Source organism: Ursus americanus, chromosome 13, assembly GCF_024610735.1.
Source record: "Ursus americanus isolate L20-20 chromosome 13, mUrsAme1.1.p, whole genome shotgun sequence".
Classification (NCBI taxonomy): Eukaryota; Metazoa; Chordata; class Mammalia; order Carnivora; family Ursidae; genus Ursus; species Ursus americanus.
Window position 1 is genome coordinate 55,869,700 of NC_142139.1, and position 25,128 is coordinate 55,894,827.

General features: G+C 35.8%; 1 protein-coding gene across 3 annotated transcripts in view; it reads left to right on the forward strand.

Moving 5' to 3' along the window:
• The window catches only part of CLCN3 (Cl-/H+ antiporter 3), a 92,935-nt gene that overhangs the window by 10,267 nt on the left and 57,540 nt on the right, over positions 1-25,128 (forward strand). For all 3 annotated transcript variants that reach the window (XM_045798665.2, XM_045798664.2, XM_045798668.2), the window contains exon 2: positions 1,966-2,141. In XM_045798665.2, coding sequence (XP_045654621.1) covers positions 1,982-2,141 — 160 coding nt within the window. In that variant the 5' untranslated portion in view covers positions 1,966-1,981. The remainder of the gene's footprint in view (positions 1-1,965; positions 2,142-25,128) is intronic.

The window sequence follows — 25,128 nt, forward strand, 5'->3', positions numbered from 1 at the left end:
GTTATTTTCATACTATTCTAACATTTACCTTAAATATAGAGCTCTTGCCTTAGTTAGTACGTTCTAGCAGATCTCCATAAGTTATCATAGGCTGTCTTTGGTAGAGATAACCATAAAACATTAATGAAGTTGCAAAGCAGTTAAGTTCTGCTTTGTAATCCATGTGCTAGTTTTTGGTTATTCTCCCAAGACCATATTTGTACTGTTGTAGAGAGCATTTGTTTATTGAAAATTGAATACATTTCTCTTTTTTACCTCATTGACTGAATAACAATTTGACATTTTGACATTTACTACTCATACATTATGTACCACTCACTGTGCCAGGTGTTGAGAATAGAGACATCCTCTCAAGGAGTATTCGAAACTTCACCTTCTCTAACGTAGTCTTTAAGTTAGGAAGTTTGTAGTAATAAATCTGTTAAAAATAGTTTTTGGCAATATTTTATTTTTCTAAAAAGATATGTAAAATCTTTGCAAATAATTTTTAATTGTTATAGCTCTTTGAGTTTATTTTTCCCTGTGCAGAAGGACAGTTTACTGAGGACAGGAGATTGTCTTAAACACTTCAAGTCTTCAGTATAGAACTCAGCGCTAGAATTGGAGTATGCTTAGTGCCATTATCTTTTATTTTCATATGTACTTATTATGACATATTAAATTCTTGTTTTACAAGGCTTACTGGTTTGACTGCTTTTATGACTGTGTCTTTCAAGTCCCTCACATGAACCTTTCAAGTCTATTGCTAATATGTTGAACTCTCATTTAGATGTTGAGCAAGTAAGATGTATTGAAAAAATCAAACTATTTAGGAATAATATTGTTTTTAAAGCATAGAGAGTAAGAATAATGAAAATAAGCATTTTTGGTATTACCTGCTTTGAAAAAATGAAAATTGTTACTTATCGTATTTTCCATGCTTGGTATATGACAATGGACTCTGAAAATTTAAATTTTAAAATAATGAAAGGAGAAAAATTAATATTAAAAAATTTTAAAGCACAGCATCTTAAAATTAGTGCTTGCATCTTGTAAAACACCCAACAGGGACAAAAGTGTCTCCCTTTTGGACCTGGTACTTTAGCCATTTTGTTCCTTTCTCCTGTAAGCAACTTTCTTAGAAATCCCTCCAGACATAGTCTATATGTACGCAAGCAATTATACACTGTATTTCTTACTCTCCTTCCCCCCACTCCCCTGCTTTTTTGGGGTAAGAAGCCCCAACATATAGTATACCTTAAACACTTCTTTGTACTTAAAAAAAAAAAAGATTTATTATTAGGGAGAGTGCGCGTGGGTGTGCTCGAGGTCATGCAAGTAGGGGGAGAGGCATAGGGAGAGGTAGAGAGAATCCCAGGCAGACTCCCTGCTGTGCACAGAGCCCAATGCCTGCTCCATATCAGGATCCGTGAGATCATGACCTGAGCCAAAGTCATGAGTTGGACACTTAATGACTGAGCCACGCATGTGCCCCACTTCTTTGTACTTTTTAATTTTTTTAAATTTTTATTTTTAAAAAAGACTTTATTTATTTGAGACAGAGAAAGAGAGAGCAGGAGCATGGGGAGGGGCAGAGGGAGAGGGAGAAGCAGACTTCCCTCTGAGCAGGGAGCCTGATGCGGGCTCGATCCCAGAACCCTGGGATCATGACCTGAGCCGAAGGCAGATGCTTAAGCTATTGAGCCACCCAGGTGTCCCTTCTTTGTGCTTTTTTAACTTAACAATTGATCTTGCAGATTCTTTTATACCACTACCTAAAGAAGTTCTTCATTCTTTTTTGTAGCTGCATAGTGAGAATAGAATTATTAAATCATCCCAAAAGACATAGTTAGCTATTGTTACAGTGAATGACCTTAGTATTTTTTTTAAATATAGAAATCAGAAGTTTCATTTTGTCCTGTTAAACTAGGTGATTTTTATTAGATATTGGAAAATGTTAAAGCCATTTTTCCCTCTTTTTTTCAGATAATCAGACAGCTAAATGGAGTCTGAGCAGCTGTTCCATAGAGGATACTATAGAAACAGCTACAACAGTATAACAAGTGCAAGTAGTGATGAGGAGCTTTTAGATGGAGCAGGTGTTATTATGGACTTTCAAACTTCTGAAGATGACAATTTGTTAGATGGTGACACAGCAGTTGGTAAGTTTAGCATTACAGCTTTTAATATTTGTGGTAATTAATGTCTAATAAATTATACATTGTTGAAATTGAGTTTTTGGGTAACTTTATTTTTTAATTGAGTTGATGCATATAACATAACCATTTTAAGGTGTTCAGTTCAGTGGCATTTAGCACATTCACAATGTTTTGCAACTACCACTTTTATCTAGTTCCAAAACATTTTCATTATCCCAAAAGAAAACCTTGTATATGGGTAAGCTTAAAAATTTAAATATAATATGGGGATGTATACAACTATAATTGGGATCCTCAGAGAAATAGAATCTAATAATAGATAGATAGATAGATATCCAGAAAGAGATTTATTATGAAGGATTTCCTCACATGGTTGTGGAGGCTGAGTCCTACAATCTGTTGTCTGCAAATTGGAAGCACAGGAAAGCTGGTGGTATAGTTTTAGTCGAAACCCAGAGGCCTGAGAATCAGGGTAGCCAGTGGTGTAAGTCTCAAGGCTCCAGATCTGGAAGTGCTAATGTCTGAGGGCAGAAGAAGGTAGATGTTCCATGTGCAGCAAAGAGCAATTTCACCTTTCCTCTGCCCTTTGTTTTATTCAGATCCTCAGCTGATTGGATGATGCCCACTTGCCATTGGTTAGGTCACCTTTTTTAAGTCTACTGAGTCAAATGCTAATCTCTTTTGGAAAGACCCTCACAGACACATGTATAAATAATGTTTTAACAGCTATCCGGGTGTCTCTTAGCTCAGTGAAGTTGACATATAAAATTAGCCATCATAACAATCAGCAGATCATATGTGTAGAAATTCTACAAAGTGAACACACACATAATTATCCCTCATTCGAAAAATAAAACATTACCTGTTCTTTCAGAATTCTCCCTTATTCCCCCTTCCAGTTTCAAAGGTAACTATTATTTTGACTTCTTTCGATTAGTTTTACAGATATCTAAACTTCATATAAATGGAATTATACTATTTATACTCTTTGTGTCTGGTGTCATTTATGTTTTGAGATTTATCTGTGTTGCTGAATATAGCAGTAATTCTTTTCATTGCCATGTAGTTTCATTGTGTAAATATGCTGCAGTTTTTCTGTTCTATTCATCATATATTGTTGGTGGATGTTTGATGTTTTTTTTTTCTTTCAGATTTTGGCTATCACTAATAATACTGTTATGAATTTACATGTACCTATATTTTAGCTCGCATTATATATGCAATTCTGTAGGTTTTATACCTTGGAATGGAATTCTTAGATGATAGGGTAAGTGGATCTCAGTAGTACCAACTCCTGTCAAAGATAGTTTCAAAGTGGTTATAGCATGTTCATTATGGCAGCAGTGTGTGAGAGTTCTAGTTTCTCTGCACCTTCACCAATACTTGATATTTTCATTTTTAAAAATTTTGGCTATTCTGGTGTGCATGCAGTATTCTCACATTTTGGTTTTATTTTACATTTGTCTGAAGGCTTATGAGTTTAAATACCTTTTTGCATGTTTATTGGCTTTTTGGATTGTCTATTCTGAATTGCCTGTTCAGGCTTTTTGCCTATTTTATGAGTTCTTTATGCATTCTGCTTAAGAGTCCTTTACCAGACGTATGTATTGAAAATGTCTTTTCTTGCTCTGGTTTGCCTTTTCACTTTCTTAATGGAATCTTTTGATGAAGATGCCATCAGTTCTGATGAAATCCAGTTAATCTTCTCATTTATTTTTTGTCTTTTTTGTGTTCTGTTTAAGATCTCTTCCTGTACCTCAAGGTCATGAAGAAATTAGCTGATTTCCTTCTAGAATTTTTATTTTTTGTATCTTTCATATTTAGATTTATAATTTACCTTGCAGCTAATTTTTATATGTGATGTAAGTTAAAGATTTAGATCCATTTTTTCCCCATATGGATGGATGCCTAGTTGATCCAGCATCATTTACTGAAAAACCTTCCATTCTCCTGTGTACTGCAGTGACATCTTTATCATCTGTCAAATGGATATATTTCTGTAGATCTGTTTCTGGACTTTCTACTCGGTTATATTGAAATATATTTCTTTCTTTATGCCAAAAGCCACCATATATATGAGTTTTGTTTTTCACATTGGTCTTTTATTGACTTGTAGACCATGTAATGTAGTCCATTTACATTTAATGTAATCACTGATATATCTGAGTTCAAATCTGCTGTTTTTATATCTGTTTTCTGTTTGTCATGGCTGTTCTTTTTCTCTATTTCTATTCTCAGTACTTTATTAGTTGCACACTGTCTTATATTTTGTTTGGTGCATTACTCTAGAGATTATAACACATATACTTGACCTTTTAGTTCTATAAATTGTACTTCTACAACTTCATGGAAAATGCAAGGACCTTAGGATATTTTACCTCATTTTATCCCCCTTCTACTTTTTGTGCTGTTGTTGTTGTCTGTTTTAATTCTGCATATATTTTATATTTCACAAGACATTATTGTTGTTTTATGTCAGTGTCTATTTATTTATTTTTTAAGATTTTATTTGAGAGAGACAGTGTGCACATGAGCAGGGGGAGGGACAGAGAGAGGGAGAAGCAGACTCCCCACTGAGCAGGGAGCCCAACACAGAGGGTCCCATCCCAGGACCCTGGGATCATACCCTGAGCCAAAGGCAGATGCTCTACTGACAGCCACCCAGGCACCCCTGTCAATGTCTATTTAGATTTAGCTGCATCTTTACTTTTTCTATTGCTTTTCATTCTATACTGCATTTTCGTGTTTCTGTCTGGGTTAGTTATCTTTCTGCCTGAACAACTCTCATTAGTATTTCCTTTCATTACTGACTACTAACAATAAGTTCACTCAGTGTTTGTAAAAATTTTTGTTTCCCCTTTATTTTTATAGGATATATTTGCAGTTACATATTTCCAGATCTATAGTCATTTTCATTTCTTTCCTTTTCTTTTTTTTAAGATTTTATTTATGTGAAACAGAGAGAGTGCGTGTGCGATACAAGCAGGAAGAGCGGCTGGCAGAGGGAGGGGGAGAAGCAGGCTCCCGGAGCAGGAAGCCTGATGTGGGGCTTGATCCCAGGATCCTGGGATCATGACCTGAGCCAAAGGCAGATGTTTAATCTTCTGAGCTGCCCAGGCATCCCTAGTCATCCATCTTTCTTTCTTTCTTTCTTTCTTTCTTTCTTTCTTTCTTTCTTTCTTTCTTTCTTCCTTCCTTCCTTCCTTTCTTTCTTTCTTTCTTTCTTTCTTTCTTTCTTTCTTTCTTTCTTTCTTTCTTTCTTTCTCTTATGATTTTATTTATTTGAGAGAGAGAGGAAGAGAGGGAGCGAGCACACACAAGAGGGAGAGAGAGAGAGAGCAGGAGCAGGGCGGAGGGGTAAAGGGAGAGGAAGAAGTAGGCTCCCTGCTGAGCAGGACTCTGGGATCACGACCTAAGCCAAAGGCAGTTGCTTAACCAACTGAGCTACCTAGGGGTCCCCTGTAGTCATTTTCCTTGAACACTTTTTTTTTTTTTAAGATTTTATTTATTTATTCGACAGAGATAGAGACAGCCAGTGAGAGAGGGAACACAAGCAGGGGGAGTGGGAGAGGAAGAAGCAGGCTCATGGCGGAGGAGCCTGATGTGGGGCTCGATCCCATAATGCCGGGATCACGCCCTGAGCTGAAGGCAGACACTTAACCGCTGTGCCACCCAGGCGCCCCCCCTTGAACACTATTTATTTATTTTTTTAAAAAAAGATTTTATTTATTTATTTGACAGAGATAGAGACAGCCAGCGAGAGAGGGAACACAAGCAGGGGGAGTGGGAGAGGAAGAAGCAGGCTCACAGCAGAGGAGCCTGATGTGGGGCTCGATCCCATAATGCTGGGATCACGCCCTGAGCCAAAAGGCAGATGCTTAACCGCTGTGCCACCCAGGCGCCCCCCCTTGAACACTTTAAAGATATAATTCTTGTATAATTTGCCTTCCATTATTTCTGTTGAAAAGTCAGCTATGAGTCTTATTTTTTCCCCTTTTGGACTCTTTTAAGAATTTTTTCTTTGTTTTTGATTTGGTTTTCAGAAACTTAACCAGGGTTGCCTAAGTGTGGTTTTCTTTGTATTTATCCTGGCTAGGGTTATTAGAGCCTCCTGAACTGTGACTTGATTTTTCTTGTTCCTTTTTCTTTTGTTTTCTTTTTCTTTTTTCCTTTCTCTCCCTTTCTTTCCCTCCCTCCCTCCCTCCCTTCTTGGGATAATTTTGACCAGTGAATCCTCAAGTGTTGTTTCTGTCATTCTCTCTCCCCTCTCCTTTTAGGAATCCAACTACATGTGTTAGATCTTTTCTCTGAGATCCTCATGTTTCTTATGCTCTTCTCTGTTTTTTTGTTTTTGTTTTTTAATCTTTTTTTTCTTTTTATTTGTCTATTTTAGCTTATTTGGGTAAATACCAAGGAATGTAGTAGCTGGATCGTGTGGTAAGAGTATGTTTAGTTTTATGAGAAACTGCCAAATTGTCTTTTAAAGTGGTTGTACCATTTGCATTCCCACCAACAGTGAATGAGAGAGTTCCTATTGCTCCACATACATATCACATTTGGTGTTGTCAGTAGTTTGGATTTTAGCAGTTACAACAGGTGTGTAATGGTATCTCATTATTTTCTATCAAGTTTTGAATTTCAGTTATTTTTCAGCCATCAAATTTCCATTTGATTAATTTCCTATAAATTGCTATACTCTGGGAGAAATTCTCTGTTTTTTTTTTAACATATTAATCACTTGTGTAAAATCCATACCTAAATATTTTACACAGACCTGTGGGTCTGTTTGTTTTGCCTGTTTTTTTTCTCTTGTTTTTGCAGTCTTTTGACCTTGACTTCAGGTATGCTTTGTAATTTTGGATTGAATGCTGGATGTTGTATACAAAAATTATAGATGCTCTGGATGTTGATATCTTCACCATAGTGTATTTAATTTTTTTCTTGGTAGACAGGTAGTCTAGGAGCAAATTACATTGATCCCATTAAAGATCAAGAGAATTTGCAGCATGATTTCAGACTTTCTAAGAGGTAGTCTATATTTTGACTTACTTTATTTTTAGGGCATAGCCTTTGAGGATTTTGGTAGAAAGCTGTGTGTTTACTAGGACTCCTCTTTGTTGAGTGCTGAAATTTAGTTTTTATCTCCCTGCATTTTGAGACTACTGACTGCTTTTCTTATCAACTTAGTTTCTTAACCACTTTTTGCTTAGTTTCTCAGCCTCTTGCTCATAAAATCTAGGAACCAGAAATATTTTGGGGGGAAAAGTATCATAGAATGATCTAGCTGTATCTTTTCTCCAGAATATTAGGCCATTCAAGTCCACATTGCTGAACGTCAAATCTCGTCTCCTCAACCCCATAAGACTGCCAAAAGCTCTCCACTTTCACTTTCTGCGGGGGTTCTCAGTCTCTATACTTATGAATCAGGAAAAGGCCCAGGGGCACAAAGTGGTTCAGACTGTTGAGTTTACTTGCTTCGCTTTTTTTCAGAATCTTGACACTTTAAGTACTCACTGCCTTGAATGCTCCCCGGCAGTTTTGGGTGTTCTTTGATTAAAATAAATAAATAAATACAGAAAGAAAATAAATACAGTATTTTGCTCTATTAGTCATTTGCTCTCTTCATCACTAGTGTGTTTTTTCCTAATTTTAATTACAAAGTTATAAACCAGATAAACACATGTATTCATAATTTGGAAAATCAGGTGACATTTAATAGTGTACCCATTTTTCTGTGTTTAAGTAGCTTTTTCGCCCTTTACATGGGATACAAGATTAACTCAAGAAAGTAAAACCCCTAGGAGGATCTGACTATTTCCATCTTTCCACACTGCCATCAATGTTGATAATGTCTTTGTTTGTGGTTTTCAATAGGAGAGAGTACCAATTAAGAAGGAATGGGCAAGGGTACAAAAAAGGATTTTTTGGTGCTCTTTTTCTTATCAGAGAAGATACTTTTCCTAGAACTATATCAGTAGACTTCTTCTTATATCACTGGCTAGAATTGGGTCATATGCCCAAACCTAGACTGATCACTGACGAAGAATGGGATTACTGACTGGTGAGAACAATCATAATTTGTTCCTTGGAGTTAGGCACAATACCAACCAAACAAAATTAAAATTCTGTTAGCAAGGAAGAAATTGCAGTACTATAGGGTAAGCAGCCATTGGTGTTTTCCATATAGGTTCTGTCCTTGAAGGTAGTCTAGTTGAAGGTACAAGATGTGGAACAGCAGTTGACAGTAACTATGTAAGTGTTAAACTGGGTGGTACAGATTTTAGATGTTACACTTTGAAGGAAAAGAATATTATTTTGATATCCCTTTAGAATTGCGAAGAGTATTCTAGAAGAGGAGATAACACATGAAGTCCCAGCAGTAGGAAAACGTAGTATGTTTTGAGATGGTGAATGTTTTGTAAGATAGTGATATCCTTTCTTACAGTATAGCTGATACGGTCCTGTTAACAGCAATTGGAAGGGTAACATCCTAGAAGAAATGGGGGCCTCAGATTAGATCTGCCCTCATGGGCTAGGGCAGATGCAGATGTCAGAGGGAAGAGCTTGTTCTGTGTCTGCTAAGTATCTGGGGAACATGGAAGTGGACAGTAGGACAAGCAGTTGGGTATTAAATATTCTTTCATGACTCCGTATCTTTTTAGCATACCAAAAAAATGAGTTAATCACTGCAAAGTACTGATAGTTTTTTGGCATATGTGTTGAATGAAGATTTGTTATGTTTAGTGACTTTTAAGTCGTAGGCCTGAATTTACATCCTGGCTCTGCCAGTTACTATTTCTGCAAGTCACTTAGCTTCTCTATCTATGCCTTTGTTTTTTCCTCATTAAAGAGCCTTATAGTACTTTTTTAAGTGATTGCTCTGAGAATTAAGTGTGTGTAGAGACCTTAATATATAAATAATGTATATAGAATCTTTAGCACAGTAACTAACTCATGGTAAGGACTCAGTGTATAGTAGCTATTTCTATTTTCTTCTGTGTTCCTTTCCTGTTGGATATATTGGACTCTTATCTTCTGGCAGATACAAAATATTTTCATGAAAGACATCTAAGCTCCATTTTTCATTAAGAGGCCTTCTGGTGGCTTCTATTCAGTCTTAGGCATTATTAGGCTTTTCAATTTCCTAAGGAAAACTGGCTAAATGTAAGTAAATAGCTCTGTTATAATTTGAAAAGATAATTCTAAAATCACTGCTATCTAATGTATAACAAACCCTCAGCATAAAAATAAATAGATAAAAATAAATTAAAAATAAATACACACACATTGGTGACTTCTGAAACCTTCTGTACAATCCATCTATCCAAAATACTCCAAATACATCTATGAATCCTGCGAGAATATCATAAATAATTGTCTCTACTATATACTAATGATGCCTCCAAAAGCAAACACCTTGATTTTAGACTTCCGACTTCCAGAACTGTAAGAGAATAAATTTGTATTGTTTTAAACCACAAAGTTTGTGGTAATTTGTTACATTAGCAGTAGGAAACTGATACATATGTATCATTTAAATAATAATAATATATGTATTATTATGATAAGTTTCAACCTTATAAATCCCGTGAAAAAGATCTTGGGGATCTCCAGGGGTCTGTAGAACACACTTAACCCCACATTGTGAATTCTATTTTAAGATAAGCCAGCTACAAAATGCACATTGGGTAACTGAATAAGGTGATTTGTATTATAAGCTATAGGAGTGGAAGGGCCTATAGTAAAAGGGTAAAATCTTTATATATAATGTGATATCATTTCTCTTAAAATAATACACACACACACACACACACACACACACACACACACACCTTTGGAGGAAAATACACCAGAATAATGATTTTTCTCTTGGTGATGTAATTTGGGTGCTTTTAATTTTCTTCATGCTTTGCAGTGTTTTCCAAATTGTCACCAGCTTGGCTACAGATCTGCAGAACTGAGCTGAAACTTGCAAGTCATTGTAAGGTGTATTTGCCAATGTAGGAGGATAGAATATGTTTAATAGTTTGTTGACTTGCTTTATAACTTTTAAATATTTAATCACATGGCAAATGGGTCTTCCTTTGTACTCTTGGTGTAGGCCTTGTAAATGTTAGGGTTGGGCTTGTGCCCGGCTGTCACATTTCCAGGTCTTTGAACATGTTTCCTTTGCCCATATACTGATTATTACTTGTACTTTGCTTCTCACGTTAGACCTCACTTCCTCTGGAAAGCCTTACCAGACTTCTCAGGTTGGGGCTAAGGGTCCCTCCTGTGTAGTTAATTGTATTACTGTGTTTGCTTTCTTGACTTCCCTTACTTGTCTTTTTCTTTATAGCTTGCCCTCCTCCTAGATTAAGCTGTACTTTCTGTCAGTGTAATTATCCCAGTAAATCTTGTTGGCTTGTATGTCATTTATTTTTCTGTCTACATAGTTTTAGAGCTGATCAATTATGTACTGATTACATATTTTAGCTCTTGATGAGCAATCTTAATTTCCTTATATCTAAACTTTGTGAGGACAGGATATTAGTATATCATGGACAGCCACATATGCTGTTTATTTTATCCTTCCTTCTTACAATGCTTAATATATTGGCATGCACACAGCAGAAGCTTATTAGAAGGTTGCTGTTTTATAAAAAAAATCTATTATAACATATTTGCCAATCATCTTTTATGATTTTTAGGAGTATTTTTTCCTTTTTATTTATTGAACTAATATGGCTATATAGAGAAAAGTTTTGGTTTAACTGGACACCTAGGAAGCCTACAATAGGATTTTCAGTGGAGTAGCAGGAACTATGAGTATACCCATATTGTTACAGCTGAATTGCACAGGGGCCCACCACAGTGGTGGTGTTGTCTGAGAGGCACAGAATAGGAGATATTGGCTATATCGATGTCTGGCTCCCTGACATTACTCATTGTCGTCACTTCTATCTCAATTTTCTTATCTGAAAAATGAATGCAAAATTTCTGTTCTACCCACCCAACTCAGCTCATTTTTGGAAAAAAAAAAAAAAAAGAATATAGTACAAGAAATGGTGGAAGTGTTGCTATTATGTATGAGGGTCATTTGTGGTAATTTTGGCTTGGGTGCTCAAAGTTTAAACTTTTTTACACTTTGTGCAGCTTTCAGAGTACATCATGGCATTCAGATAGATTATCCTGGGTTCACAAAAATCTTAAATGGTTAACTCCAGGACTTAATAATGGATTGCCTTAGAGAGATGCTGATTCTGGAACTGGGCAGTGAATACATAAGATGAGACCAGATTATGTGTAGTACCGGAAGTAAGGAAGTGTCAAAAAAAAACAAACACACACACACAAAAGGATGAGGGATTGTCCAAGGAACTAACCTGAAAGAGCTCCAAATAGCCAAAACTGAAACAATTTGAGCAACAAAATAAATAGTGCACAATTGGACTGTAACCAAAGTATAAAATAAATATAAATGAACACATATATATGATGTAAACGACATAAATTGATGTAAATGATTGAATGAATAAATAAATGGAGGAAAAGAGACTGGTCTCCCTTGTAGAAGAATTCCAAATAATTTATGTAAATATTCCACCCTCACGGAGGGGAAGATTACTTTCTACCTTCTTCTCCCTTAAGGGTAGGCTAGACCTAGTGATTTACTTCAAAAGAATAGAGTAGGAAAAGAAGGGGAAAATGGTAACTTTGCAGTGGAGAAACCTGGCAAACACTACTGTAACCAAGTAATGAAGGTTAATATCACCAGTGATGTCATATGGATATTACATACCCCTAAAATATGACAGGAAGGGCACTTCACCTTTGTGATAATTCTTTTCAAAGACCCGTAATTCCACTCTAACCACAAGAGAAACAATAGACAGACCTGCACTGGGGGAACATTTTGCAGGATACTTAACCAGTCATGGTCATGAAAAATCAGGAAAGACTGAGAAATTGTCATAGGCCAGAGGAGTTTAGGGAGACATGTTAACAAACACATTGTGGTATCCTGGATTGAAACCTGGAATGGGAAGAGGACATTAATAGAAATACTGGTAAAATTTAGGTAAGGTCTGGAGTTTACTTAATAGTAACGTACCATTGTCAGTTTCTTAGTTTAGACAAATGTACCATGGAAATATAAGATGTTAACAGTTGAGGGGCGCCTGGGTAGCGCAGTCGTTAAGCGTCTGCCTTCGGCTCAGGGCGTGATCCCGGCGTTTCGGGATCGAGTCCCACATTGGGCTCCTCCGCTGGGAGCCTGCTTCTGCCTCTCCCACTCCCCTGCTGTGTTCCCTCTCTCACTGGCTGTCTCTCTGTCACATAAATAAATAAAATCTTTAAAAAAAAAAAAAGATGTTAACAGTTGAGGAAACTGAGTGGGAGGTATTTGGGACCTCTTTGTACTGTCTTTGCAACTTTTTGTAAATCTAAAATTAATCCAAAATAAAGTTTATTTAAAAAAATGAGTTGGGGAGAGTTAACTTTTAAATAATAAAAGCAAAATGTGTTTATTGTAGGAAATGTGAATGATAAAAATATAAGGTAGTAAAAGAAAATCTTTCATAATCCTACTACCCATAGATAACTGATAATTTTGGTATTTTATTCAAGACTCAATTCTGTGTATATTCCCTTCAGCAAATAATTATTAGTCTCCTTTTGGGCCAGACACCATGCTAGGTGCTTGATGGTTGAAGGTTGCTAAGGTAAAAAGTTTGAATGCTGCTAAGATAGTTGAGTTGGTTGTTTTCTATGACTAAGAATAATGAAGTTCTTTGATATCAACTGCAGGTAGAAAAAATTAATAAAGTAATCCAGGAGTAATTTTTTTAGTAAATATAGTATCCTTGCATTTGGATTTATAGGCAAAAAGAAATTACTGAGTGTAAAGTTATGGTAGAACTGAGAAATCCAAGAAACGTATTCTGAGTTAGGATGATCTGACTTTGCCACAACATTTTAAAGGTTACGTTTGTGCATGTTGTCCTTAGTAGATGACAGGTTGATTTTAGTCTTACCGTTTTATCTGGCATGTACAGATAACATCGATGCCATTGTTATAGTAATGAGGCACTTGGCTCTAAATTTGACTTGTTGGGGCACCTTGGTGGCTCAGTTGGTTGAGCGTACAACTCTTGGTTTCAGCTCAGGTCGTGTTCTCAGGGTCATGAGATTGAGCCCCACGTCAGGCTCAGTGAGGAGTCAGGTTGTCCCTCTCCCTCTGCTCCTCCCCCTCCCTCCCCAGGATAAATAGATAAATAAAATGTTCAAATTTGTTATATCATGAATCTTCTCGGTAAAGAGTTTTTTAGAAATTCTTAAAATTAATTAAATACTACCACTACCATTTAATGGCTATCTATTGGAAAAAGGTCAGAACTCTTTCAAGTGGTCTACTCAGAATTATTTTTAGAAATAAATAGTTCTAAGGTTCATGTGATAATTCTAAGCAGTGTCATGTTCTTAATAAAGTTGACACTCCTTATATTCTGTTGGCAACTGCCTTGTAAACATTTTCTGCACCTGCATCTCCAGGTCACTCAGTCAGAGCAGCCTATTTCACCTACCTAATATGTGTGGAGTAAGGGACTTCCCTAATTTGTGTATTTGTGTAAGAGCAAGGTAATACATTTAGGGAAAACTGAACCCATACTAAGTTTATGAAGTGCTTGTAATTGAAGATGTTACTAATGAACAAAGAAAAAGAACTTGGTATTATAAAGTGATACCTTGATAAAAATAGCCTAAAATACCAATGGAAAGCCAGTCAAATACTGACTGTCATCACAAAATGGTGCCTGGGTGGCTCAGTCGGTTAAGTGTCCGACTCTTGGTTTCGGCTCCGGTCATGACCCAGGATTGCAGGATTGAGCCCAGCAATGGGGTCTGCGCTCGGGGGAGTTTGCTTGAGATTCTCTCCCTCTGCCCGTACCCCCACACATGCACATGCATGTGCTCTCTCCCTGTAAAATAATAAATAAATAAATCTTTTAAAAAAATCATTGGAAAGAAGTGGGCTTAGTTTTGATTGCAGTATATTGAACCTGATGATTCATACCTCACATATCAACTACAGTTATTGTCATTGATCTACAAAAAATTAAATTTTTTTTAAAAGTCTGCAGAAAGTTAACTGAAATTGAATTAAGGAATAATTTTTGTGTGTGTATGCTACCTCTCTCACCATAATGTCATGAAGTAATAAATTAACATTTCTCCTGAGCATGTAGAACATTACCCATGAACTGTTCTTGGGAGAATCAAGAAAATAGTTGGTTAAATCATGTTTTGTGTTGTGGTTCCAATTAAGAATTCTTTTTTTTTTTTTTTTATGTTAAGACCTGTTAAACAGGTCTTTTTTTTTTTTTTTTTTTTAAGATTTTATTTATTTATTCAACAGGGATAGAGACAGCCAGCGAGAGAGGGAACACAAGCAGGGGGAGTGGGAGAGGAAGAAGCAGGCTCTTAGCAGAGGAGCCTGATGTGGGGCTCGATCCCATAACGCTGGGATCATGCCCTTAGCCGAAGGCAGACGCTTAACCACTGTGCCACCCAGGCGCCCCTCAATTAAGAATTCTATTTGAAAAAGCTTTCAGGAGTTATGAGCTAAGCCTGTAAAATCATATGCTGAAGTAAATTCATAAGTTCCAAAATACTGTCATTTAGAGGAAATTCCTTGGGAGAAGCTGTGCTTAGAACAAAGAAAAGTCAATGGAGATAATTACAAACTTGTGTTTTGTAACTGATTGAGACTCTAAAGATTAGACTAGAGTGGTTTAGGGTAGGGAAACAAAAAAATAAATAAATCCACATTAGGTGTTAATAGAATTAAAGATAGGATTAATTTCTAACTCAAAAACTTTTGAATTGTGAAATGTAACATATACCAGGAAGATGCATAAAGCATAATTATATAGCCTAATAAGTTATCACAAATCAGGCACTTTTGCAGTATAACCACGTTAAGAAAAAAAAGCACTGGGGTTCCTGGGTGGCTCAGTTGGTTGAACATCCTTTTTTTTTTTTTTTTTTTTTAAATTTTATTTATTTATTTGACAGAGAGAGAGAGAGCCAGCAAGAGAGGGAACACAGGCAGGGGGAGTGGGAGAGGAAGAAGCAGGCTCATAGCAGAGGAGCCCGATGTGGGGCTCGATCCCAGAACGCCGGGATCACGCCCTGAGCCGAAGGCAGATGCTTAACGACTGCGCCACCCAGGCACCCCTGGTTGAGCATCCTACTCTTAGTTTCACCTCAGGACATGATCTCATGGATCGCAAGATCCAGCATGCCTCGGGTTTGCAGGGGGGGGGGAGGGCAGAATCTGCTTGATTCTCTCCCTCTGCCCCTCCTCCCCGTCATGGGCATGTGTGTGCACACATGTGCTCTCTGGCTCTATCCCTCTCTCTCTCAAATAAATAAATAAGTCTTTAAAAAGAAAGGAAAAGAAAGCATTATCATACTTCAGTAGGAAGTACACACAGGAGTGTGTGTACCTTAACAATCGTAACCCTTTTCCTTTCCCTGGAGGTAAATATCATTTTCTTTTTGTCTAGTCACGTTTTGTTTTTTGCTTTACTTTATGTCTTGGTGATCTAAGTATACATCCTTAAAATTATAATTTAGCACTGCCTGTTTTGGAAAATTACAGATTATTAAATGAATTGAATTATATGGTATGTATTTCTTGCTTGTGTTTATGCAATGTAATTTTCAAGAAACTTTTATATTGCAGGCAGTAGGTGTTTGTTGCCATGTTGCTCTAGACTATCTTATTCTTTTTTATGAATATACCATAGTTTACCTGTTTGTTTTAATACAGATGGATCTTTGAATTAGCAGCAGTTTTTGGTGGTTACAAACAGTGCTACTTTGATTATTTTGCATTCGTTCTGGTCGATATGCACATGAATTTCATTTGGAGTGAATTTGTTGCAGCATAGGTTATGTTTTCCCTAGTGGTGTTCCCATTTACACTCGTGTGAGCTATGTTTGAGAGCTTCCTTTGCTCCACGTTCACCAACCTCTTGATATTGTCACAGTTTTAATTTTGTCCGTCTGTTGGCTATGTAATAGATTCAGATTGTGGTTTTGATTTGCATTTCCTTGGTCACCAAGGAGTTGAGCATTTTTTCATGCTAATTGGCTATTAAAAAAAATTTTTTTGAAGTACCTATTTAAGTCACTTGCCCGTTTTTCTGTTCATGTGTCTGAGACATTTGTAAAAGTTCTTTATTTTCTATGTACAAGCTTTTTGTTGGACATATTGTTAAAAATATTTTCTGTTCTGTGGGTCTTGTTTCATTTTCTGTTGTAGTCTATTTGGTCTGATAAAACAAAAATACTATAGACTGGGTGGCTTAAATGACAAACTTGGCTTTCAGTTTTATTCTTATGTATTGCTCACAGTTTATTTCTTACAGTTTTGGGGGCTGGGAAGTCCAAGAGCAAGACACTGGCAGACTCGGTGTCTGGTGTGGAGGGGTTGCTTCTGGTTCATAGTCTGCCATTTTTTTGCTGTGTCCTTGAGATAACTCTCTGGAGTCTCTTTGTAAGGGCACTAATCCCATTCCTGACCACCCTCATGACCTAATCACCTCCCAAAGGTCCCACCTCCAAATATCATCACATTGGGGATTAACTTTCATCATAAAAATTTGGTGGGATACAAACAAACATTCAGTCTGTAGCATTCTCCTAATGGACAAATTATGAACAAATATTCTTACTTGTAATTTGGTCCTCTGTAATAATCTTTAGTTTTATGGCTAATGCTCTTTGTGTCTTAAGAAAAATTTCCCTACCCTGGGATCATGTAATATTTTCTGTATTATTTTGTAAGACCTATATTTGCTTTTCACAATTCTATCTATAATTACCTTAGTGGTATGTGTATGAGTGTGTGTGTGTGTGTGTGTGTGTGTGTGTGAATGGATTAGGGTGTATTTAATTTTTTCCATATAGATAGCCAGTTGTCCTAATGCCAATTACTAAGAAAATAATATTTTATTCATTTTTCTATAGTGCAACCTCTGCTATATATGAAGGCTCATATGTAGAAGGATCTATTTCTTGACTCTTTATTCTGTGTGATTGTTTTATTTATTTTAGCTGTACGCCAAAAGCATTCTGTTTATAACGTTACTGTGATTAAAACAGTCTCAGTATCTGGTAAAAGCAAGTCCTCCTGCTTTATCTTTAAGATTGTCTTGATTATTGTTGGGCCTTTTTATTTCTATGTAAATTTTAGTGTAATTTGTCATAAAAAACCCTGTTGGGTTTGTAACTAGGGCCCAAGGATGCAAGAGCACCTGGCTCCAGGGGTCCCAAACAGACCAGGTTTGGCCACTTACCGCGGACAGATTCAAAGGCCTCTAGACAAGTGATGGTTCAACAAGAAAGGAGTTTATTTCAATGAGGCCAGTGCCAGGAAGATAGTGGAGTAACGTTTCAGACTGTCTCCAAAGTGCAGGGAATACTTCTAGGTTTATATAAGGAGAATATGGGACAGAGGTTGATGGGTACATGCAACTCGGGCTGTAAAAGTCAGTCAGGTTGATCATTGTCTTGGTGTAAAAAATGTGAGGTCTTGCTGGTGTCAGGGCAGTTATTATTGCTTGAGGGGTAGTTTCAGTTCACATTACAGGATGCTTTGCCCATTGGGTCGTTTTCTTAAGCTGGAAAGAAGAACTTAATCAGAAAGTACAGACTAAGGTCAAAACAGAAAGTCTTCTTTCAGGTTTTTGATTGGCATTTAATAGAGTCTATAGTTCTGTTTGAATCTAATTCTTGAACATGGTATACTTCTCTGTGTACTTGAGTCTTTTTAAATGTCTTCCAATAAAGTTTTAGTCATTCCTAGTGCCCTTTGGCTTCATTATTTGTTACATTCATTTCTAGGTATTTTTTATAATGCTGTTGGTACTTAATGCTATTTTTATTTTTAAATTTAATATTCTGTCTGCTGGCATATTTTGAAATGCAGCTTTTGAATACTGTTTTTTAAAAGTTCGTCAGCCTTGCATAACTCTAATTATAATGACCTATTTGTGATGTCTTTTAAGAATATAGTCATATCATTGGCAAATAGTGACCATTTTGTTTCTTCCTAGTCTTTATAGTTTTCCCTGCCCTTTCCCCTCTTGCTTAACTGCACTGGCTAGGTCCTCTAGTAAAGAGTTGAATGGAAATGGTGATTGCCAGCGTCTTTTGTCTTGTTCTGATCCTGAAGTTTCACCATTATGTATTCACCTTCAAAATTAAGTATGATGTTAATCTGGACTTTTGTGTTACCTTTTATCATATTAAACAGGTTTACATCCATTCCTAGTTGATTTAAGAATATACAATTTAAAATCATGAATCATCATTGAATTTATCATTTTCCTTCCATTTTTTGAGATGACCATTTGATTTATATCTCCTTTTTTTCTATTAATAAACAGTTGATTTTCAGATGCTTAAACCAACTTGCATTCCTTGTATAAACTCAATTTGATCATTGATGTAGTAGTAGTGTAATTTTTTAGGTTTTTCTTTTATATATAAATTGCTGGGTTTGGTTTACTTTTATTTAGGATTTTTGCATCTGTTCATAACAGATTGCTGGTAGCTTTCCTTTGTCATTCTGTTCTCATTTTGGTATCAAGGTTATATTCCCCTCATAAGGTGAGTTGTAGATGATGCCTTCTTTTTCTAGTCTCTGGAGTGGTTTATGAAAGGCTGGCATTTTTATTTCTTCTTAAATTTTGGTAGAATTTGCCATTGAAACTCCAGGCTTAGAATTTTCTTTGTAGGAAGGTTTTAAATTATATTTCACAGTCTCTTCAATAAATGGTCCTGGGAGAATTGGACAGCTATATACGGAAGAATGAACCTCAACCATTCTCTTACACCCTACACAAAGATAAACTCTAAATCGATGAAAGATAAACTCTATGGACTCCAGGATGAAAGACCTCAATGTGAGACAGGAATCCATCCAAATCCTAGAGGAGAACTTAAGCAGTAACCTCTTCTACAACAGCCACAGCAACTTCTTTTCAAAACACATCTCCAAAGGCAAGGGAAACAAAAGCGAAATTGAACTTTTGGGACTTCATCATGATAAAAAGCTTCTGCACAACAAGGGAAACAGTTAACAAAACAAAGAGGCAACCCACAGAATGGGAGAAGATATTTGCAAATGACACTACAGATAAAGGGCTGGTAGCCAAGATCTATAAAGAACTTCTCAAACTCAACACCCAAAAAACAAATAACCAAATCAAAAAATGGGCAGAAGACAAGAACAGACACTTCTCCAAAGAAGACATATGAATGGCCAACAGATATTCAACATCATAGCCATCAGAGAAATTCAAATCAAAACCACATTGAGATACCACCTTATACCAGTTAGAATGGCAAAAATTAATAAGGCAGGAAACAACAAATGTTAGAGAGGATGTGGAGAAAGGGGAACCCACTTACACTGTTGGTGGGAAAGCAAGTTGATACAGCTACTTTGGAAAACAGAGTGGAGGTTCTTCAAAAAGTTAAAAATAGAGCTACCCTATGACCCAGCAATTGCACTACTGGGTATTTACCCCAAAGATACAGAGGTAGTGAAAAGAAGGGGCACATGCACCCCAGTCTTCACAAGCAATGTCCACAATAGCCAAACTGTGGAAGGAGCCCAGATGCCCTTCAACAGACAAATAGGTAAAGGAGATGTGGTCCATATATATAATGGAATATTACTCAGCCATCAGAAAGGATGAATACCCACCATTTGCATCGACATGGATGGAACTGGAGGGTTTTATGCTAAGTGAAATAAGTCAAGCAGAGAAAGACAATTATCATATGGTTTCACTTTTATGTAGAACATAAGGAATAGCATGGGGGACATTAGGAGAAAGAAGGGAAAAATGAAGGGGAGGGGATCAGAAGGGGAAATGAACCATGAGAGACTGTGGACTCTGGGAAACAAACTGAGGGTTTCAGAGGGGAGAGGGGTGGTGGATTGGGCTAGCCCTGTGATGGGTATTAAGGAGGGCACATATTCCATGGTGCACTGGGTGTTATACGTAAACAATGAATCATGGGACACTACATCAAAAACTAATGATGTACTGTATGGTGACTAACATAACAAAAAAAAAAAAAAAGAAAAAATAAATTATATTTCAAAATCTTTAGTAGTTATAGCACTATTCTGATTTTCTATTTCTTTCTAGATTGATTTGATAAATTGTATTTTTTCAAAATTTACTTTTTTACTTAAAAATTTTATTGGTATAAAGTCATTTGAATGCCTGCAGTTTCCATAGTCTTGTCTTCTTTTTCTTCTTGATACTGGTTATTTGTGCTCTCATTGTCTTCTCCTTCCCTCCTTTTCCCCTTCCTTATCTTCTCTTTGGGTCACCTTATTAATCAGTGTCACTGTAGATTTATCAATCTTTTAGTGGACTAGCGTTGCCTTTTTTTTTTTTTTAATTTGTATTTGTTTTCTGCTTAATTAATTTCCGATCATATTTTGTTCTACTTTCTTTGGGTTTATTTTGCTCTATTTTTTCCCCATAACTAATTGAAATAGAAATAGGTTAGCTTCTTAATTTTAAGCTTCTTTTCAGGTGAACACATTTAAAGCTGTGAATATCCCTCCCAATATTGTTTTTATCTTCATGTCATATGCCTTTATTATTGTTATCACAAATTAAAAATACTTTCTAACTTCCATAATAGTATCTGTTTTGACTTACAGATATCCAAACATATGAGGAATTTCTGTTTGTTTCAAGTTGATTTGAAATAATTAAAAATAATTCAAAAATAATTTCCAAACATATAAGGAATTTCTGGTTGTTAAGTTGATTTAGAACATTATTGCATTGTTGTCAAAGAATAGACATCATGTAATATTGACATGTTGAAATTTTTTGAGACTTGCACTGTGGCCCAGGAAAAAGTCTTTTTTTGTCAGTGTTCCACCTATGCTATAGACGAGTATGCAATGTGAAATTTTTGGTTAGTGCTTTTCTCTATGTCCATCATGTAAAGTGTGTTACTCTACTGTTGAAATCTCTAGTTTTCCTACTGATTTTTCTCCCCGTTTGTTTCTGTCAGGTGATAGTGATGCATTAACAATTTTCACTGTATTTGTAGATTTGTCTACTACCACTTCTTGTCATTCTGTAAATTGTTGCTTATACTTTGATTTCATGTCATTCTCTCACCTCTTCCTGGTGAATTGAACCACCTTACTTTTATTTTGAAGTGACTCTTTATTTCCAGTTATACTGTTTTCTTTAAAATGCCCTTTGATATCATTATAGCTCCCCAGTTTTCTCTGGATTAGGGATTGCATGCTCTATTTTTTTAAATCTTTTTACTCTCAGCCTTTTTGCATTGGTATGTTTTTAGCTGATATTCTCATAATTACATAGTTGGCTTTTAAAAATCCAATGAGATAGTGTTTGTCTTTTAAATGGAATATTTTAGTGTATTTACACTTAATATAAATATTATATTTGCATTTCAATATTTCTAAAACTTAGAACTCTTAAAATAGTCTTTTACTCAGTCTTTGTACCAGTTTGTGTACATGCATGAGGATATTTGACAAATTTTTTAAAAAATTTTATTTATTTATTTGTATTATTTATTTTTCTTTATTTGACAGAGAGAGAGAGTGAGAGAGAGGGAACACAAGCAAGGGGAGTGGGAGAGGGAGAAGCAGGCTTCCTGCTGAGCAGGGAGCCTGATGCAGGGCTCAATCCCAGGACTTTGGGATCATGACCTGAGCTGAAGGCAGACACTTAATGACTGAGCTACCCACGCGCCCCAACAAATTTATTTTTTTTAAAGATTTTTTCATTTTAGAGGAAACATGAGTGGGGAAGAGGCAGAGGGAAAGGGAGACAGAATCTCAAGCAGACACTGTACTGACTGTGGAGCCTGACATGGGGCTTGATCCCACAACACTGAGGTCAGGACCTAAGCTGAAACCAAGAATTGGATGCTTAATCAACTCTGATACCCAGCTCCTTGACAACTTTCTTGCATAGGAATTGCTTAGAAAGTATTAAAAATACTGGCCATTTTGGTTCTTTTTTTTTTTTTTTTTTTTTTTTTTTGCTGTTTTTTGGTTCTGATTTTGAAAAATGATCATTGTATGATATTTATGAAAGAAACTTATCTTCATGTTTTTAATCTTAAGATACATTATTTGGGTAACCAGACAGCCATGTTGAGAACTAAAACATTTTATGTTTGTGAGGTATGAATATTGCAAAAGCATTCTGTGTTTTTTCAGTTTATTTTCTGGCTTGTCATTTCTGAAGAATTTCCACATCCTCTTTCTTTTATGCTGCAGTAACTTTGCACCTAACTGTATAGCTTGAATTGATTGTCTTTCTTGAAAGCTTTGCTACCTCTTTTTTTTCCCCTCTGATGCTTTTGCTCAGGGGGGAGAATTGACAATGCAACTTAAAGTTTAATGTCACATAGTGTGTCAAATGTAAAACAGCCATACTTAATGGAATGTAAACTAAAGTTAATCTGACACTTCTAGTAGTAATATATTCAGTTTGAGGAGTAAAGGATGTAATTTTTTGTTAATGTTTATCTCATATAAGTGATTTTATTTATAAGCATTTCTTTAAAAATATCTTTTATAGAAAATTTAGAACATGTACAAACAGGGAAGAGATTATGTACCTTTTTGTTCTCAACACTTAAATAATTATCAGTTTGTGGCTAATTTTGTTTCATCTCCACCTCTTTCTATTATTTTGAAATAATCTGAAGCATCGTATCATTTTAGATAGATAGATATTATACTGATAGAGTCTCACCTTGATCAAACTTTAGTCAGGCTCATCTGGATTCTTTTCCCAACTGGGTCTCAACTTTGGTCTTAGGTGTCTGTTTTTATATTGCTCAGTTTTGGCCAATAATCTTGGTCAAGTTGGTTTAGACAGAATCCTGTACCCTTAACACCCTTGAGTTCCTTAGCCCCCACCATCCTCCTGGTGATATCCTATCACCTTGGGCTGCCTTCAGCAAGAATTCTGTTAGATCTGTTTAGCCAGAATCCCCCTTAGCCCACATATTTCCTCTTAGTAATTTTCCATCCACTGAACACCCCCAGCCCATTCTCCTTGGCTATAAATTCCCACTGCTTCTTGTTGTATCGGGAATTGAACCACATTCTGTATTGAGATCTCTTTTCCCCTTTTGTAATAGTCCTGAATAAAATCTGTTTTTACCCTTTTTAGCTCTTGTACATTTATATATTTCATTATGTAGCTCTAAAAGATAAGAATTCTTTTAAAGGCTATTATCACATCTAAAATATATGATTGCTTAAAATCACATATCTTGTTTATTTTACGTTTCTCTAATTGTTTCATTAAAAACTTGTACTTTGAGATTGATATATCTTTTAGGGCTTTTGTTTTGCTTTAATTCTATAGGTTTCCCCCTTACCTTTTTTTTTTCTTACTATGTATTTGTTGAAGAAATTAGGTCATTTGTTTCCCAGTTTGGGTTTTCCTGATTATGTTCCTAAGCTGTCATTTAACATATTTCTCTGTTTTCTGTACTTCCTGTAAATTGGTAGTTAGGTCTAAAGGCAAAAAACATTTTTTTTTTTTTAGAGATTTTATTTATTTTTATTTGAGAGAGCACGATAGAGGGAGAGGAAGAAGCAGACTCTCCGCTGAGCAGAGAGCCCCACATGGGGCTCAAGGGGGGCTCCATCCCAGAACCCTGAGACTATGACCTGAGCTGAAGGTAGACACTTAACCAACTGAGCCATCCAGGTGCCCCCATTTCTTTTTTTTTTTTTTTTAAGTACTTCTAATGTTGTAGATTCCTTGGATCATATGTGTTAGAAGGGACTTAAAGATTGAACATTGTAATACTGTAGTTATATATGTGTAGTTAGAATACTGTAGTCATCTATTCCACCTCCGTGATTTATACACCTCAAAGAGGTTGTGGTTTATCTGAAATCCCACATCAAGTTGAGGTTAGAATCGAGGGTGCATTTGGAAATAGAAATATCTTTCCCTTCTGAATTTTTAAGTCCTTTCTTGTGTTGCCACTTCGGTGTTTTTGTTCTTCAGATGTTCTATTCAGAGTATCATCCCCCTACAGAACCCCCTACCTGTGCCTATAAATTCTTAAATTTGTCTTTTGTTCTCTTTCCACTTGAGCCCTGTGCTGACTGTAATTCAGTTTATTAATCTGATAATACCTAATCTGTGTCAAAGTCCTCTTTTGCCACACCTTCCAATCTACCTTGTCCTATTCTAAAGTCCTTTAGCCTGAGTAATAATTCTTTTACTTTAAGCAAAAGTGCAGCCATGGACCCCTTAAGCATGAGAGATTTGTTTACTTTTGAAAAATTTTTTAACTTTTAGATTTATTTTTACAGAATGAGAATAATTATTAAAAATTTTAATAGTAATTATTTGTTTAAAAATTAAAACAGTGTGGAACTACATAAAGTAAAAACCAAATGTACCATGATCCTCCCCACTTCTACCTCTTTTCTTCCTCAGTGATAACGATTATTAAGATTTGGAAGACTTTGGTGTATCTCATTCTAGACTTTATACAAATACAATTTATATATTATATATTCTCATATACATATACAGAAGTTTTGTTCTTTAAAAATAATTCAAAATTTTGTACTTACGTTGCAAAAGTTACTTATGCAATATGGTCAGTATATTTTATAGGGAAGGTATTCTTCCTCCTCTAGTTAATGCTAGCCTGCTCTAATTTTTTTTTCCTTTAAACTAAGTTGTAAATCAGGAAAAACAAGTTAAGAGAGTGCCTACAAATACCAAGGAAACTTAGATAGATTTTCATTTTACATAAAAATATGGAACAATAGTATAATAAAAACTAAGTTATTCAGAATGCTATATGGCATATATTTTTTAAAAGTCTTATAATAGTAGAAATTACCAAAGGACCACAAAGGAAAACATTTACA